The 18,508-nt window shown below is 40.8% G+C and overlaps 1 protein-coding gene across 1 annotated transcript in view; it reads right to left on the bottom strand.

The window, feature by feature from the left end:
* GPRIN2 (G protein regulated inducer of neurite outgrowth 2) overlaps positions 1-16,537 on the bottom strand; it is a 31,162-nt gene extending 14,625 nt beyond the window's left edge. Inside the window, exons 1-2 of the mRNA XM_017806854.1 lie at positions 16,366-16,537; positions 16,089-16,227 (exon numbers count right to left, since the gene is read on the bottom strand). Of these exons, the coding sequence (XP_017662343.1) occupies positions 16,089-16,105 (17 nt within the window). The 5' untranslated portion in view covers positions 16,106-16,227; positions 16,366-16,537. The remainder of the gene's footprint in view (positions 1-16,088; positions 16,228-16,365) is intronic.
* Positions 16,538-18,508: the final 1,971 nt, after the last annotated feature.

Below are 18,508 nucleotides of genomic sequence, written 5' to 3'. Positions count from 1 at the left end.
CAAGTGAGGATGAGTTATCTTAAGGATTTCAAATACACACACCCAGTATTACCAGAGTTTCTCAAATTAGGTGTTGTGTGTATATACTCTCTCTATAATATGCATGGTATATTAAATAGCAATGTGTTATTATAAGCAGCTTCATTAGACCTTTATAAGCAACGCTGTCACAACTGCAGACCACATTGTCCTACAGTGCCACATTCATTTGCAAGCTTTTATTTACTATGATGGACTTCTCATGAAAAAGAGATTTTCTCAGAAATTTAAGCTGTCAGTTCACACTGCAAGCTGTCTTTTGTATATCCTTAAGCTGGAAAAGAACTGGCAATCTCTATCCAAAGGGATAAGTGAGTATTGAAAAGGACTAAAAAGAGGACTATCTAATCGTATTTCATAGCATTGCTAAAAGCTGCCATTGTAGTATGAGCTAGCTTTGAAAAGTATACACAAAGAACATGGGAGGAACTAGGAAGAAGAAGTTTTCATTTCAAATTTGGTATTTTGTCATTAAAAAAGTGGTATTATGTCGAAGTGCAACGTCTGTCTCTCAAAAAAGCAACTGTACCAATTCCTCTGTGATCTGATCAGTCCTATGTGGGAAACTATTATCTATATTTTTCAGAAAATGCCTGAAAGGGATGAAAGGGAGCATCTCTCTACTCTATCAGGACTTCTCAGGAAAGAAGAAAAACATCGGAGCTTGGCTAGAGGAAAATCCATGCTATCCAAGGCTGATTTACCACCAGAGACCTTGAGGAGAGAAAAACCAAGACAGAGTAAAGTAGCAGACCAAAGCAGCAGACTAAAGCTTGCAAATATTTGTCAAATCCAAGTATGTGAAGAACTTCCTCTAGAACTAACATTTACACCCTGCTCTACGTAAAGAAGCAAATTTCCCCTCTCTTTGGTTAATCTCAATCACAAAATGAGCTGCAGAAGTCTCTACTTCCTTATTTATCATTTAATAATGTCAGGAACACAAAATTTTGAGGTATAAATTTGAAACAACTCAAGAGCTGCAAGACAATTCAGCTCCTGTCATCACTCGGATAGAGGAAGATCCCGAGGACAGCTAGAGGATAACTCTTTAAGCATCCGGTGTTAGCTGCTAGCAACAAGATACTGATTATAATAAATAAAGTCCCTGTTACAGGAATTCTTTGCTTTTCAAACATTGGTTTGACCATATTCAAGGCCCAAGCAGACATAACCCTAAGAAATCTGATCTGATCTCACAGTTGTCTCTGCTTTGAGCAGGAGATTGGAATAGATGGGTTCCTAAGGTCCCTTCAAAAATGAGTGATGCAATGATATTTTTTTATTGTTTTCATAATTTTGTGCTTTTATCTGTCCTTGCCAATGAGAAGTTTTCATGTAGCTTCTCATCCTGAGCCTCAAGAGAAACTGAAATGTGCAGCCATTTTGCAATACTAAACCATTTTTTAATTGATTAGTGGAACCTGCACCTTTTACTGAAACAAGTTGAAAAAGGAATGACTTTAGAAAGGATCACAAAAGTGATCCCTGTATTCTGCAGGCAAGGGGATACATATGAAGGAGGCAGTGACTCCAAGAGTTTTCCAATCCATTAGCACCTCTCAACAAAAACACTCCACCCCTTCCACAGTTTAGAGGCCATTGAGAACCAAATAATTTTACAAATCTAAAAAACACCCCAAAACAAATGAAACAGGGTGGCTTTGTGAATTCATCATCCCTCCAATTTCCATGTCAGGTTTGCCTAGTTTGAGCTGAAAAGGAAATTGGATCTTCCAACTCAGCTCTGATGAACTGGGTTCTGTTTTCTGCACTGTTGACCACAGTGCAGCTCTGCAAGTCAAATGAAGGTCTTAAAACTGCTCAATCCCATTAACCTTCATTTGCACACTCAGGTGTGCCCTTGCTAAAGCTTGATTAGCAAATACTCTGCAGATAGAGAAATACTCCTGCTCCTTTCTCCGTTTTGTATTAAATCCACAGCGCACAAGGGTTAAGCCATAATTTTGGAAGACATAGACCTTTAAAGATGCACACAGGGCCAGGCCAGTTTAAAGATGATCTTTCTTACGATGCTTTTCTTTGTGCAGAATGATGCTTGGCTATAGCTCACATGCTTAATGCTCACACTCAACACCAAGCTAGCAAAGACCTGGCTGATGTCAACTTCATTTAGCTGGCCTGACCCAATTCCCATGCTCAGAGCATATACACCTAAGCAGCATCAAGGGGATTTTTTTTTTTTGTGGTTCCTGTTGCTACAGATAATTTCTCTGAGTGCAACTCTATTCTGAAAACTTTACCAGCTTCTCTAAATGGAAGAGACCACCTTCTTGCCCACAAACCACTAAGGAATCAGAGGACACCCCTTAAGGGACAGCTCTTAAGACATATATGAACTAACAGCTGCATGGCTATAGATTAATTCAATAGTTATAAGGCATCCATAAGAAATATTGCATCAAATTATCTTAACCACAGAATAGTTCATGCAGTATTTTTCAGTTCTCTACCTTCTCATTGTATCCCTCATGCAGATAATCCTGACCACTGTACTCCAACATTTATTTTCATTCTCCCCCTCATTTTGCTTCTACAGAAAAGATTTCTCTCACGTCGCTGAAACATCCCCCACTCTCCCGCCAAGAAAAAAACAAACAAGACTATTCAGAGTTTGGATAATTCAGATCTTCCAGAATTTTAATAGCCCAGAGAGAAGCCTTTTCACTAATACAGCTTTACAGTTTACACCAGTTAAAAACCTCTTATTTCTGCGCAATGAGGGTGCAAGAATTAACCAAAGGGCCCTATGGTGTGGCTCATTGCTATGGGAAATGGCAAAGACAAACAAACAACCCCCAAACACAAACAAACAAACCAAAACCACCAAAAAAACCCCCAAAGAGTTCATGGCTGACAAAGACAGTAAAGTGTAACATCATTTGTGGCCTATGATTGTTGCTGTACTGTTGCTCTGGGGCCAGAATGGTTTGGGGCTACAAGTAATGAAATATCACACACACCTGCCAAAGATACAAACCTTTGTTTCCTTTAGGAAGTAAGAGAATTGCCCAGTGATTTGAGGGTCACTTGCAACAGTAAAACTATGGCATACAGTAACAAAAAGAAGATATATTTTCCCCTAATTAACTGGAAAAAGTACTTATACAAAAAAATTCAATTAACAGCTCTCTGTCTAGTCCTTAGCCTTTAAAAGCATCATTCCCAGGCTTCATTCTCCTGCAAATTGGATAACAGCTTGCAATATCCAAATACAAGGGACCAGTGAAGTACACTCCATCCTCATTTAAAAACATTAACTCCAAGGGAAAGCAATGGACAATGCAGGCTCTTTAATCTCCAGAAGAGATGCTGAAGAAGAAACAGGATTTTATTGCTGTTCTGCTCAGAAGTAACTCACCTGCACTGAGATGTAACATTATCTCACTGTTACAGCAAATTCCTCTGCTCCCGAAGTGTTTTAATGCTACCTCCAATTTACCCTTTCTTATTACCCTTAACAGAAAGAAAATTAAACTTCAAAACTATAATGATCATCAGTAATAGCTTTCACCTATTCTACCCTCCCTCAGACACTTTGATTTTTCAAGTGCAAAGTGAATATGCATAGTTCACTATGGCAGGAAAAATATGGATTTGATATGGTTATCTAATGGGAATTTATGATATTTGGTATTATAAACCAGCTCAGATACCACAAGGCCATATGCAGTTTACTGCTCTTGTTTATGCAGTCTTAGATAACTGTCAGAGCAATTAAATGGCAATTGCAGCTTTCTCTAGAGTACAGTTAAGATAAAAGGTCTGGATTGTAAAAATCAACAAAACCCTATAACTGGAGAAATGTTTTACAGAGTTACTGAGTCACAATATGAAAACAAAAAGTTCTCATCTAACCCACCCTCATAAATGAAACCCTCCCTAAATCTAATTCTTATACACAGAGACTCCATGCCGAGGTCTTTGAACTCGGATCTTACTACAATCTACATCCTGCAAGCATTCAGACATATGCTTGACCTTAAACATGCAAACAACTACCTGCAAACTTTAATCCATGTCTTGGTGCAAGGAAATCACTGATATTTTTGTATGAGATGATGACTTTGAAGCTTGAGTCAATGGAAGAGAGGTAGATTTTGATCTCTGTGTGGTCCATCTTATTTACGCACAAGATCGACATCTTACAAAATATATTTATCTCATGGCTGTCTTTCCAGTTACCTTTTATGTTTTGAGTTCTCTAAACAGAAATAACTGCTTGTTCCCCCTCCCTTTTTTAAACATCTTGCCCTAAAAACTAGAAGTGCATCAGCCCAGATTCTTGCTTTTTATCATGGGAGGTTGTAAACCACAATATATGCACAAAACACCCTTCTACTAAGGATTCTGATTTAAAACATTTCCTCTAGAGACAATAAAAGGCCAAACCAAATCAAATCTTTCACAATGGAAGAGACATGTTTTGGTTTAAAAGAAAATTTTTCTTTGTCATTCTAAACAGCAGTTGAACATTTATCTAGGAAGCAAGACTGTAAAACAGAGCTGACATGCAGAAAGCACTGAAATATTCCTCAGGTTTTCTCTAGTGTTGGATATTAACTTCTTAGGAATTTAAAAAACATGTGGTACACATGGTATAAAAAAACAAGGTAAACAATTCTCTGGCAGATTAGTACTGAAAGGTAGTAATTTAAAATAATACAATTTACTCTTTTCTCTTATTTTTAATATCAAACCCCTGACATACACACAAAGGGTAATCAAACAGCATCTTGATAAACTTGCAGATGTGCAGAGGAATAAGATGAACAAGATTATGGGGGTTTTTCTCCCCCAGAGAAACAGTGACAAGCATATTCTAGAAACACTTACTAAAAGACAAACACATACACATGTAAGTGAAAGACACCAGCACCAAAAAAAACCCTTCTGCAGAAATATATTAAATTCAATTAAAGCTCAGAGCCATAGCTCCCATCATTTTAGAAAAAGAGAAACTACCATTTCCTGGGCTTTTCAGTCCAGCTATCAACCCCCTGCTGCCAACACAGCACTTACAGAAGCCTGGGTCTGTCTCTGTGCAGCTCCTCTCCCTTCCCCTCATCTGCTTTGTTACTCTCAAAGACCTGCTGGCAAAACAGGGAGGACTCGGTGTCCTTACGGGAGACGAGAGAATGGGCAATACATGACTTCTGTGGTCCTTACCTTCCCCCTACTCAGAGATTGCACATCCAGCTTCCCTGTCCAAGTTACTTGGAGGGTATTTAAAAATAGATGCTCAGAAATCTGAGGAGAACAAAAGCCAAAAGAGTTCAGATTTCCTTTCCTTGATCCGCCTGATGCTGTTGACACTAAGGTGAGCATATGATAAGGGGAAGGAGGTGGGATTGTTAGAGAGCTTCAAAGGCAGGAGACTGGGAGATGGGGTTCCCTCTGCCTAGATGTGGCATCCCTTCCTGGCTCCCCCCTTGGCTGGAGAGGAAATAAAATGGAGCCTAGGAGGGAGGGAGAGAGATAATCCTGCTGCTTCATCTGATTAGAGAAACTGGGCCTGTGCAGAGCCGGCAGTGCCGCCAGGGAAGCACAGGGAGGGGAGGCAAAAAGGGGCAGGAAGAGGAGGAGCAGTGGGGGAGGAATAAAATTAGAAGGGTAAAGGAAAATTATAAAAGATATACAAAGGAACTGGCTCCAGGGCCAAGGCATGCTGTATGCCTACAATTTCTACCTTCAAGTAAAGGTGAAATCACCAGTAGGAAACACCCACTGCTTCTGGTAATATGGGGCAATTGGAAAAAAAACTAAATCAAACCCTAAGCCCAGAATGCATCAGTTGTGTAGGCGTGGACTGGGAACAAGGATGTACCAATGGATTGAAAAGAGTGAGATTGCTTGTGCTGAGCAGGGGGAAATGGAAAAAACCAGTATGCTACAGATAGTTATCTAGTTTGTCATGCACGGGACACAACTTAGAACACATCTTCTATTGCAAGTCATTTTCCAGAACCTGTTTCCACTTACTAAAACAAATCTTAGTTGAACCAAAGTGACTTTTTAAAAAAGTGTATGTCAGCACACACACCAGGGTGTTTGCAGCTGTGCCCTCAGCTGCCCTCCCTCAAGTCTCCTGCTTTGGCAGCTGCGCTCCCAGTCGTGCCCTCCCTCCTTCCCTGCCTGGTGCAGGAATTTCTGGGCTCACAGCTGCCCACTTACCTACCTATGGCCACCTGCACCACCGTGCTAGTGCAGCCCAGGGGGATCCCCAGCCTGCAGGAGGCTGTGGTCAGTCTGGCCCTCCCTGCACACACACATGAAGGCAGCACCTTGTCCTCACACTTGGCCTGACAGAGGGGCTCATTCCAGGGCACAAGCAGGGTCCCCAGGGTGCTGCTATGAAGCATTCCCTGGCCTATCCTGCCCCAGCAGGAATATCCTACTCCAGCAGGAATATCCTGCCTCTAGGACACAGTTGACAGGTGTGGCCTGTGGTACATCAGGGAACTTCAAGGGCAGATATGAACAGAGGAGCCTTGTCCCCAGCCATGGTGGCCTGTTTTTGTAGAGAATCTCCTCTTTCCCCCACCTTTATGAAATGCTACACTCAGTCCTTTCCCAAGCACCACTCCTTGTCTCTGCATTGCGAGCTGTTTTAATTTCTTTCTGGCCTATTCCCCTCCATTTAAAGCTTCACACAAGGCAAGCTGGTTGGATCTTTAATGGGTTAAGGAGAAGGATTCCAAAATATCAGAAAATAACCATTTCAAGTCCTCTTTCTTTCTGTTCAGGAAGGAGTTAATACCTTTCTTGTAAACCACTTACAGCAGTTCCCACTCTGTTCCTAAGCCTTCACCCAGTACCCCTCTATCAGGCCTACCTCAGCTGAAAGAGGGGGATCAAGACCCCCTCTCTGCTTCTAGGAATGTAATATTGCTCCCTGAGTCTTCAGAATGGGCTGCAAAAACAGTAATTTCCTATGTGCTTCCAGGCTTTGTTCCTAAGATGCACATCCCCACAGCCTCACTGAGCAATTACTCCCTCGGGCTACAGGTCAGGAAACATTCCAGGGGTTAAGAGCCATGCACGGGTCAGCAGCAGCTCTCTGCCTGCCATGTTTACTACAGCAACGAAGCACAGTAGGCACTACAAGTCAGCTGTTTGTGCTGACCTTGACATCCTTCCTGCCAGGCTGGAAACAGAAGTTCCTTGAACCTGTCCCTTCCAGCACACTCTTATCAGCATTCCTGGTGGCCCAGGATCACGCCAAGGTGACTCTCCCCACCCCCTGGCCTAGGACTGCAGTGGTGCTGCAGGGAGAGCATAACTCTACAGCATTTGCTTCCTTTCTTATTCCAGCAAAAGACCTTTGGCTGACATGATGAGACGCCCCTGGCACTCGTAGCTACTCCAACATTGTTCCATGGGTGCCAGTGGCCAGATGCAGAACAACTCAGTGTGACGCTTCCACTCAAATTCATCTCCCAGACTTGTCTGAAGTTGCCCAAATGATGTCCCAAGCACATATAAAAGGTACAATGTGAGGATAATATTGCACTTAGGTTTTCCTCTAAACTCTCTACGGGAGGAATTTGCACAGCTCTCTTGCCCCAGGTTTGGTATGTCCAGCAAGGTTGACTATTTTCATTAAAAGCATCAAAATGTGCTTACTGAAAGGTACCAGCCCCATGACTTTGAGTTACCTCATGTGAGGAATGGCAGTCAGGTCTGCTTGCCTGCCAAAGGAGGACACCGCTGGGCAGAGCTGTTGGACCTGCAGGCCAGCTTTTTTCACCCCAGTCTCCACCCAGGCAGCCAGGGCTTCCACATTCAAGAGAGGAGAAGCCCAGTCCTAATCCAGAAGCCCTTCGTCTAACCTAAAATTCACTAACCACACTTTGGCCAGATACCCCACTTCAGAACAGGATATGGGGCAGGAAAACCATCCTCATTGCTTGGTTCCTCCATGAGACCTAAAAGCTTGTACCGAAACCCTTCTCTCACCCCTTCCCATCTATAACCCCACAGTCTTTTCTTACACTGTCTGATCTGCTGTCATTTGTAGCAACTTTTCCATGCCAGGTGGGTGATTGGGACCTGCCCAGACCGTGCTTGCTGAATTCCTGCATCAGCCTTGAACCTCCTGAGCTCTGCTCCTGGCAGAACTTTCTTTGGGGAGGCAGTTCAAGTGCCTGGGGTGGCAGAGTGTCCTGCTGGAAGTGCCCTTCTGCGCTGCAGCTCACACAAACACTGCTTGCAATTTGTTTGTATCTCTGTCTGGGGGCTCTGCAAGCAATCCCTGAAGGCTGATATTTGCTGCTTGTTGATTTTAAGCCACTTAAACCAGTGAAACTGCACCTGTAACCCGGCAGATTTTAGCTTAATGCACTTCTGGAATATGCTCTAGTCTACAACAACAGCACAGCCCTCCAGGACCAATATGCTGTCTTGTGGGTAACATTGCTCATTTGCCTGAATGTCATCTGCCACAGCCAATTTGGATCAGGTCTTGGATATCTCCATTGTAAAGTATTTTTGAGTGTTTCTGAAGAATAACAGCCCTTTAGCACAATCTGAGAGAGCCTTCAAGATAATAACTAATGCACCATAGGCAAATTTAACTTTTACTATGCCTGTAACCACTCAGAAGCTCTCCACTCTAGATACTGCTTGCCCCCTATTGAAATTGGCATTCTGTTTGCAGTGCCAGCTTTTCAGGTTTTGCTCATGCTCAGATACCTAAAATATCAGTCCAGTACAGGAGCTGGCATAGCAAGTGTTTTCACATACCACTTGAGGCAAGTGAAATGCATCTGAGATTGTTTAGAAACATAAAATTGACCATCACCTTCCATTTGACATAAAAAACACAATTATTTCTAACATAGAATTTTATAAAGAAAGCGATTGTCAGATAAGCAATATCAAAATCACTTCACATTAAAATTTTAGATAAACATACAAGAGCATGTAATTCAAAGATAATTTACAGATAGAATCCACTTCATCACATGTTAACGTTCTACTTAAGAAAGCAATGCCACATATATAAATGCTTAACTTCTTAAAAATATCTGCAACTCTAGGTTATCTTCCCCTGTACAGGAGTTATTTCAGTAAATGAGCTCTTCTCAAATTCTCAGACTTCCCAGTACACTTCCCAGAGTGAAAACCTTACACTGCAGGGTTAGATGAGCACTAGTGCCAAGGCAGAGTGTGAATATGTGAGAGGTTGTGTGTGTGTGTGTTGCCCTCAGTGACTTAGGCAGTACTTTCCAGTGGAGACTGAGGCAAAAAGGTGCCTCAGCCTACCCCATATCCTAGATAATATCCCGTATATCTGTAACATCCTAAATATCTATATCCTGGGTAACCAGGTCTCCCATTTCCTCCTGAAGACGGTCCATATTTTTCCTAATCTTTCTTTTATCTCTCATGTACCTTTATAAGCTTTCCTTGTTGCATTTGACATCCCTGGCCAGGTTAAATTCTATCAGGGCTTTAGCTTTCCTAACGTGATCCCTGGATGGTTGGATAATTTCCTCTCAGGATAACTCTAGGCTTCCTTTCTGTGTTTGAGTTTGTCCAGGATCTCTTTGTTCATACATGCAGGCCTCCTGGCATTATTGCCCAACTTCCTCTTTGTTGGGATGCATCACTTCTGTGCTTGGAGGAGGTGATCCTTGAATATTAACCAGCTTTCTTGGGACTCTCTTCCCTCCAGGGCTTTATCCCATGGCACTCTACCAAGCAGATCCCTGACGAGGCCAAAGTCTGCTCTCCTGAAGTCCGGGGTAGTGAGTTCGCTGTGCACCCTTTTCACTGCCCTAAGGATCTTGAACCCCACCCTTTCATGGTCACTGCAGCCAAGGCTGCCCTGGAGCTACATGTTCGTCAACAGCTCCTCCTTGTAGGTGAGAACAAGGTCCAGCATAGCACCTCTTCTCATTGGCTCCTCTATCACTTGGAGACTAAAGTTATCATCAACACATAAACCAAGAACCTCGTGGATTGTTTATGCCCTGCTGTGGTCTGCCTTCAACAGATATTGGGGTGTTTAAGTGCCCATAAGGAGCAGAGGTTGTGAATATGAGGCTGCTCCTACCTGTCCATAGTCAGGAGTTGAAACCAGGAAAATAGCCACCCTTTATCCCATACCATCTACATCAAGCCCAGGACTCACACTTTCAAACACATCCCAATTAATCACCACCACCTTTTCTGTATTTTGATATATACACAAATATCATTCCCTCAGGCTATGGGCTATCACTCTAAATTGTCTATTGACTTAATTTGTCTATGAACACTCTCTCTCTATATAGATCTACATAAACACTATGTGGAGTGTTTATATCCAACCAGCAGCATGACAAGTTCTGCTTGTTGTGCCTGTGAGAAAAGACATTCTGGTTAGACAGCCCAATTATAGCAGGTGAGGTCTATGAATAAGCCTCTATTCTGCAATTCTGCTTTCCTGTGAAAAGGAAGATGATTTTTATGTTTTTATCTCATAAAGTCACCATGAAATTTGCTGGGTCATCTGCATTCATCTTCATTGGGAATAATGTTGGAATACTACTGACAAGACTTTTTTCAAGGAGCAACATAGATGTAGTACTCTTCTTTGCAGAATTAATCTTTTTGAAAGCTGTCAGAATTTTTAGACCTGTGAAAACTGGTCCTTTGAGCTCTGTCATCTCCTTTCTTTTTCATCTTGGATTTATGAGCAGCTTTCTCAACAAAGCAGACCAGCTCTTTTGCCTTTATTTTGCCTTGGCACTTAGCAAGGCAGCCCAGTGATATAAAGAATCTCATATATTTCAAAGACTTTGCAGATCTCTTTACAGCACTTTTTTTTTTTTTTTTGTTATCAAACAAATAGTACAAAAGCTGATTATGGAGAATACAAACAAGGTGCCTTTTTTAAGCATGCTTTGCTATAAGCCAAAGATGTCATTAGATGAAACCTTACATCTCATCTTAAATCAAGGGACTATCCATGGACACACTGCTCTCATTTCTCTTTTCCCTGATGTCACTTCCTCCCATGCACAACCACCAGAATGACTCCTCTGATCTCTACAATTGATTATATCCATCAGCAAAAAGCAATAAATAATTGCACAAACCCCCCCAACCTTTCAAGCCAGTTTTGGGGGAGCTTTAAGCTGCCTTTCATGCAATAAGGGCTTTGGCCTTTTTGAGAAATTAATCACGTTTAGCTTCGTCCTGAATTTGATTGCTAGTCTTCCATCTGTTCTGGTACTCTCAACTGGAAAGGAGGCAAGCCAGGATCACACAAACAGGGAGGACTCCCAGGGCCTGCTCCCAGAAAAAAACCCCCACTACAAAACCCACACTTCCAGAAGTCACCAATAATCCTGTCCTACATGACTTCTCCACCAAGTCGCTCTTGAAAATTTGGATCTGACCTCTTTTCAAAATTACATTCATGTAAACCTCTTTAGTTTTGCCAGTGATGTCATTCAGAAAAATTACTTGGTTTTTGGACAACAAAGTATCGAAGTCTGTTTGATAAATTTACTGGTGCCCAGGGCTTAGGGCTATGAACAAAGCCTCTGTAGAAACAGCTTGCTCTACTTGATGGGAGCTAAGTATCTAAATAAAGATTTGAACTTTGATGCCTCAATTCTCTGATGTAAAATGAGGAGATGGTATCACTGAGAAGCTGGGGAAAGCACAAAGGAAAACACTGCACAAGAGAAAAGTACTGCAGCCTGGGAGCACCATTTCTGACCCTGATGCAGCCCCAAGAAAGGCTTTGTTTTCCCATATGACCTGCAACATTCCCAAACAATTTAGACCACATCAGTCATCATAATGTAGCTGTTGGCCTCATGGCCTGTGCATCAACTCAAGTCCACTCAACACTCCTAATCCAGCCTCCCTTTCCCTGGACAATAGGCCTGGGCAGCAAACCCATCCCCATTTCTGCCCAATGCAGCAGGAGCTCACCTATACTGGTCTCCCTGACTTCATCCAGGACATGCTGGGGAGAGTGTGTTGGGAGCAAGAGAGACAGAGGACAGAGGCTTCAGGAAAGCTGGGGGAACTTTAAGGGAATTTGGATCTGGTCCCTGTGGCTGCCTACATTAGACCAGTCTCATAAGAGGCATGATCCCTGGTGAGCAATGCACTGTACATTGAATAATGCTTGCAGAATTAAAACCTATAAGTACATATAACTATGAAGTAGTGCACACAGATTTCAGAGCAGCCCCACAGCAAGAGAACAATGCTATTTCAAATGCATCCAGTGCCAGAGGCAGTCCAGAGAGATGGACTGTAAGCCAGGCCAGCTCTGCCTGCAATAATCTGCAGGGCTGACTCTGTGACAGATTGAAATGCAGTAACAGTGTTTATGCAACTAAATCTTGTTCTAATCTATTAGTTTATGTAACCTTTGCTCATGGATATACTGACTCATAGGTCTCAGGAATCTAAAGAAAATCTCCTTTAACTCTCTCCCATCCTCCAACCCCCAGTTGCCCCATAAACAAGTGGATTGTCAGAGATCTTGCTCATTCTCTTTGAGGAAGAATTATGTTGCTAACAGGAAAAAAGGCATAACTAAAGTTCTCAGAACCAGTGTACTATTCCATACAACCCAAGTTATATAATAAGCTGGCCAGTGGCAGGCAGGTGTCCTTCAGGTTAGCATTTCCAACCACAGAATGTACCATTTGAACCCCAGGCTGGGGAAGGCACAGAGATTGTTGACTTAGCTCATAGGGAGAAAAAATACTGCTTTCTAGCATTGACTTTTTTAATTCTAAATAAAGCATGGCAACCATATCTGTGGGAATGACACTGATGTTTCCTAGCTTGAAAGATGTACTTTCATCCTTCCTATATTGCTTGCATTTCCTAGAACATTTTCACATATATTTTGAGTGAGGAGCTGACAACAGGAACAGAGTGAAGAATTCTTGCTGCAGCAGTCAAAACTCTAGGGATTACCACACAAAACATGCCCACATCAGCTTATTTTGTCCCTTCCTGTGACAAATCCTTATGAAAGGATTTGAGTTAGAATGAACCCTTTTTTGAATTCTTGGGGTGGTGGTTTTCATATTTTTTTTGGTGTGTTTTTGTGTTTGGTTGGGGTGGGGTTGTGTGGTTTGTTTTGGTTTGGTTTGTTTGTTTGCTTGTTTGTTTTGGTTTTTTTTTTGCTGCCACTGCAATAGTTCACAGAGCTACTGCAGTGCTGCCCACGTAACTGCACTATACCTGATTTAATTTCTAACCCTTTGTATTGAGGATTCATACACTGGCCAAAGCTGATTGATATCAGTTGTAATTAAAAAGTATTTGAAGCCAAATCCCATTGTATTTGGTGTATTTAGGAGAGGTCATTACGTATTTTTGATGCATACCAGACACTATCATTACTAGATAAATATTCTGTAAATGGATCAGTCATTCCTTATTATTTGTAGCACAAGCAGTATAAGAACAGGCAGAGTGCCTTTTTCTATTAAGTTCCTTTATATATTGGATGGTGTCCTAGTGGATTCTTGATCACACTGAACTGTCTATTCTGCAGAGCCAGAAGCTGTCTCTGAGAGGGATGGGTCAGGTTTCAGCACTGCCCTGTGCAGTGGTTTTCCAAGGAAAGCCGGCAGAGACAGCCCCGGGATGAGGCCTGCCCACCGCCTCCCAGCACTGAGCAAAGAGAAAGGCATCACTTGCCCACGTGAAATAGGGACTTAATTACAGGAAAAGTTTATTCTTTTTACCTACATTCAGGATTTTGAATTTTTTTTTTTTTTGACCCTCGAGACTCACTATGGTCTTGCCTGGGTTTTTCAGCAACCTTTTTTTTTTTTTTAACACATATATGTTTGGGATGGCATCCATAAATCTGTTGTGGCTCTACGTTGGGCAGTTTTAGGTGCATGTGCCTACAGAAACACACCTGTAAGTTACACCAAACAAATCATCAGTTTTCCCTATCTGATTCCAAAAACAAACATCACATTTTTCTCTCAGTTAAAAGTTTGCACCCCATGAAGCTGTACCAATTACACCATTACCTGTGGTGTAATTTCTATGCCATATATATAATTTTGTACTTTCCTGCAAATCTTAAGATGGATTACTGCCTATGGATTCATCTACCTGCTCAGCAATCCCTTCCCCTTTGTATTAGAGTACATACCTTATTTACATTATGTCTAGTTTAAATTCATTATCCCTCACTCAGACTGAGTGAGACCTAGGAAATACTGCCTAAAATAAAAACTAGTCTTGCCTTAGAGCAACATCTTTTGTTCATCACTACAGCTGTGTGAATAGCTCGTTTTTCATGTGTACATAGGTAATCTTGCAAGGCCTTGCCAGAGTTACAAAGTTTAGATTACTATTACCAAGGCTATGTGGCGTACAAAACCAGAACAAAAAGCCAGATCTTACCCCCAAAAAGCTTTAAACCCACACAAGCCAGAGATTCACAAGTAGTTTTCACTGCAAAAGTCTCTACAGGACTTGTGCCTATAATCTGTGAACTTGGAGTTTATGAATAAAAAAATTTTAAAAGGAACATTTTGTACTGGTTTAGTTTTTTTTTTCTTAAAACAGCAACAGCTGCTAACTTTCTTATGCAAATTATATTAGCAAAAAAAAAACCCTGCAGCCAAGAAGACTTGGTATTTCTGAAATTCCTACTGCAAAACACGGGAAGAAAAAGTCATTTGAAAGGAATGAAAGTTCACATTTTCTCCATTTTGTTTCATACATTAAGAAGCCACCCTTAAGGGAACTTTTTGGTTTGCTCCATCATTCACACCAAAGCCAGGAGGTGGTGCTATAGCTTGCAAACAGTTAAAGCTTACTAGAAGAAAAAGGAAAAGGTAAAAAAAAGAGAAACATTCGGAATCCTGTAGAAGTGCTGGTATGCAGACCTTACCTACATATGCTTTCATAGCAGTAGGTGTATTATAACAGGGCTGAAAAGTTGTGTAAGGCCCTAAAGTATTCATGTCTGTCAGGGGTTTCAAATACCTGACAAAAGATGAATATCAAAGCATGGGAAAAACCCCTGTATTGCACAGCACGTTCTGTGCCAGCTGTAACAATTTTTCATGTGGCCAAGGTTCTGTTGACCAGTTCTGTGCCATGAGGAAACTGATGGGATAAATACACCCAGGTGGAAAATTTTTGCAGGTCCAGAGAGTATTCTGCCTCCCTCTCCCTGAACAATGTCAAGGTTAGCTGCAGTGCCTGGAGTTTTACTGGGATAAGATGAAACACCAAAGTAGGAATCAAACCCCCTCAACTGGGTTAATGCTTGCTTTCCTCTCTTTTATTCTTTTGCTGCCTTTCTCCTCAGGCCCTTCTAGAAGCACCAAACACGGCAGCATTTGAAGATTTTTTCCTGTTGCCCACGTTGCCCTGTCTTTATCCCCATTTCATACCTGTAATTTTACTGGGAGAGCTGTTCTGGACTGTAGCCTGCTTAAAGGCAACTACCATCAACAGCAAAGCTCAGAGAAAACAATTCTGGGAGATTCGTTCCCTTCTGGATGCACTCACTCTCATTGTCATCTTTTCTTTAGAAAGGACACTAGCAAATGGCTCCCAGAAAGAATCCAAAGGGTATTTTGTGACAGAGTAAGTCTTTTTTTCCACATATTCTTTTCTGAAACAGTCAATTATCCGTAGCTTGCTAAAGCTAAGAACTAGGTGTTAGTCCAAGGCCAACAGTAGACTGTGGGAGAACTTCTTATCTCAGTTACACAAGTGTGGATCTGGAGGAACTCCAGTTATTAAACAATCTATAAAATAAGGATAACAATAACTATTATTTCAAAAAGGTTTTGTGATGGTTAACTACCAGTAATTAATGCTGGTGGAGAGATCAGGATGCTGGAAATGAAAGGCACTATAGAAATTCTAAGTGCTCATTATTTCTGCCATTTAAAATTACACTTCTCGATGTAATCTGTTTGTTGTAGTCAGAGTGCCCATCAGTGCTCCCTGTAGATCTAATCTATTAAGTCCCTGAGTGATTCACCAGTTTCACATTTTAACTGGAAAAAAAAGTTTACCTCTTTCCAGATGCCATTGTAGCTGAAGGCACCACCGATGTGAAAGTCAAAATTCACAAATACAAGGAAGTGGGTGCGAAGGCAGAACAACTTGAACACATTTCACTTGAAATGGCTGGATTTAAAGATCATTCTAGAGCTGCAAAATGGGATTTAAAAAAAGAAAAATTAAAAAAATCCTTCTATCCGCTGAAACTTTAAGATTATTAATAAAAATTACAGTAGGGGTTGGACTTTAGAGTAAAACTGTCAGCTAAACTGTGCTATAATTACTTACCATTAGAAGGATCTACTGATACTTGTGATTCTACAGCTTTATCTTCTTTAAATACCTCTCTATCTTCTATCACGGGATCTTTCTAACAAACAGTTTTAAGTAATTTCATGCAGTCAACTTGATTGTAACCAGAATGGTATAAAAGGTGCTAAGGAAATACTTCAGTTTTTTCAAAAATATCCAATTTTAAATATACATACGTTGAATTTCACCAAGTCTAGTGGGAATTACAAGAATATCATATGATAAATGATGCAAACTTGATACTTAAGTGTCTCGTGAGCAATGCAACATCACTGTTTTTAAATTAACACTCCTTAGAAAACTATTTTGTGGCAGAATATTCTTTAGCTTCAGTGCTCTGACTGTTTAAATCAATTCCTTTAGAAACCATAATCTATTTCCAACTTGTCTTTCTATTCTTCAGAAGGTTTAAGAACAACATCAGAGAAGATTTTCAGGCTCACCTGAAAAAAACCAAAAAATAGAACATGAAGAAAGACATACTTCATAAATATGTATTACTATCCGGGGCCTGACTCCTTACTTTTGTTGCTAATACTAAAAAAAAAAAAAAAACAAAAAAACCTAGGATGTCTTGCCAGTGATTATTCTGAAGTATAGTAAAATATGATTTTGTATTTGCATTTGGAATTTTTAAGTGGTCTTCTAAAGCTCAAGGTTTTACTGTAAGATGCAAGACCTGGATATGCAGACTGAAAAAAAGTATGTGTTATGAAATACGCACCAGAAACTTAGAATATTTATAGTACAAAATCTAGGTCCACAAAATATTAAACTCTAAGCTTGCTCTCAGCTGTTCCAGAGATTTAGGCTAGGAAGGAGGCAAGTAATCAGAGATAAAGGAGAGTATAATTGTTTCACATCCTGCATTTATTCTGATTTCCAACTGGTGCAAGAACTCAGCACAGAAAGACTAGAGAACAGGAACTTTGTGATGCAGCAGAGAATCAAAATTAAAGCTCCCTGCTTAACAACTTTGCCATTAACTCCTTCCACAGGGACTTGGAGAGGGTGAGATCTGCTCCTCCCAGCTGATGCTGTCCCATCTCACTGAAACAAGAGCTCAACTCACAGGTGGTTACTGGTTATTGTTTCCCAGACTTACAGCTTCACACACCTTCTCACAAGCACCACAACCGGTATGGGAGACAGTGCGTCTGGCACAGATCATTTTAACCCCTCAGTAGCGTTCTGTAAAGCAATCAGATGTTTAAAGCAACTTTATCACTCCTCACATGGCCACAGAAGCAGCTCAAGTGAGAACACTGTAACAGAAAGCAGACAGTTGTTGTCTTGCCACACAACTCACAACTTTTGGTTGTCTCAGACTTGCTTATAGACATTATCCTGACAAGAGTAAAACTGCTCAGCAATAAATCTCTACTTCGGTGTTAATACTAATTCAATGTAGAAATAAGAATAGTAAAAGCAACGACTATCCAACATTTATTTAATGGTTAACTTTCTTACAAGTGTAAACTCGAAATATATGAAGCTTTTTCTTCTTAGAGTAAAAATTATCTAAATACTTTCTTACTTCTGGAAGACTCAAAAATTAATAAAAAAGCTTACCACACTACATCTATAACAGGACATTTTAAACGCAATAAGAAGTATTCTAAGATTCCACATACACAGAAGATATTTCACCAGAATCCTGCTGGTTTAATTCCTGTGCATTTCCCTGGCTTTTAGATTAAACAGAACTATGCAAATGTATGCAACAGCTGTGAGGAGAACAAGTATATGTAATACAAACAGTTGTTAAATTTAAGGTACAGATTCTTGTCATACTGTGAAATAAGCATTAGCAGACAAGAAGCAGTGACAGTGAATAGTTTGTTTCTGAACCATGCATGAGTAATTTTGTTGGTAAAGATCTGTTTGGTTGTGTTTATTACACACATGAGCGATTAAAGATCATTACGTTTATAAATACAAATAGGAAGAGAATATAGAAATTGCAATTGTCTGAGGGGATTTCTTGTGTTCCTTTGTGCGTATGTATTTTGTTAAAAGCGTGAAAGAAGTTAATACTACTTTCTTGCCCACCCGAATATTCAGAATCAAGATACTAATATCAAACTCTTTTTTCTGAGCATAATTGTAGCTTTTGAAG

The sequence above is a fragment of the Lepidothrix coronata genome, unplaced genomic scaffold, assembly GCF_001604755.1.
Source record: "Lepidothrix coronata isolate B3197 unplaced genomic scaffold, Lepidothrix_coronata-1.0 Scaffold17, whole genome shotgun sequence".
NCBI classification, from domain to species: Eukaryota; Metazoa; Chordata; class Aves; order Passeriformes; family Pipridae; genus Lepidothrix; species Lepidothrix coronata.
The sequence above is the reverse complement of the archived record's forward strand: the minus strand, read 5'-3'. Positions and strand labels throughout refer to the sequence as shown.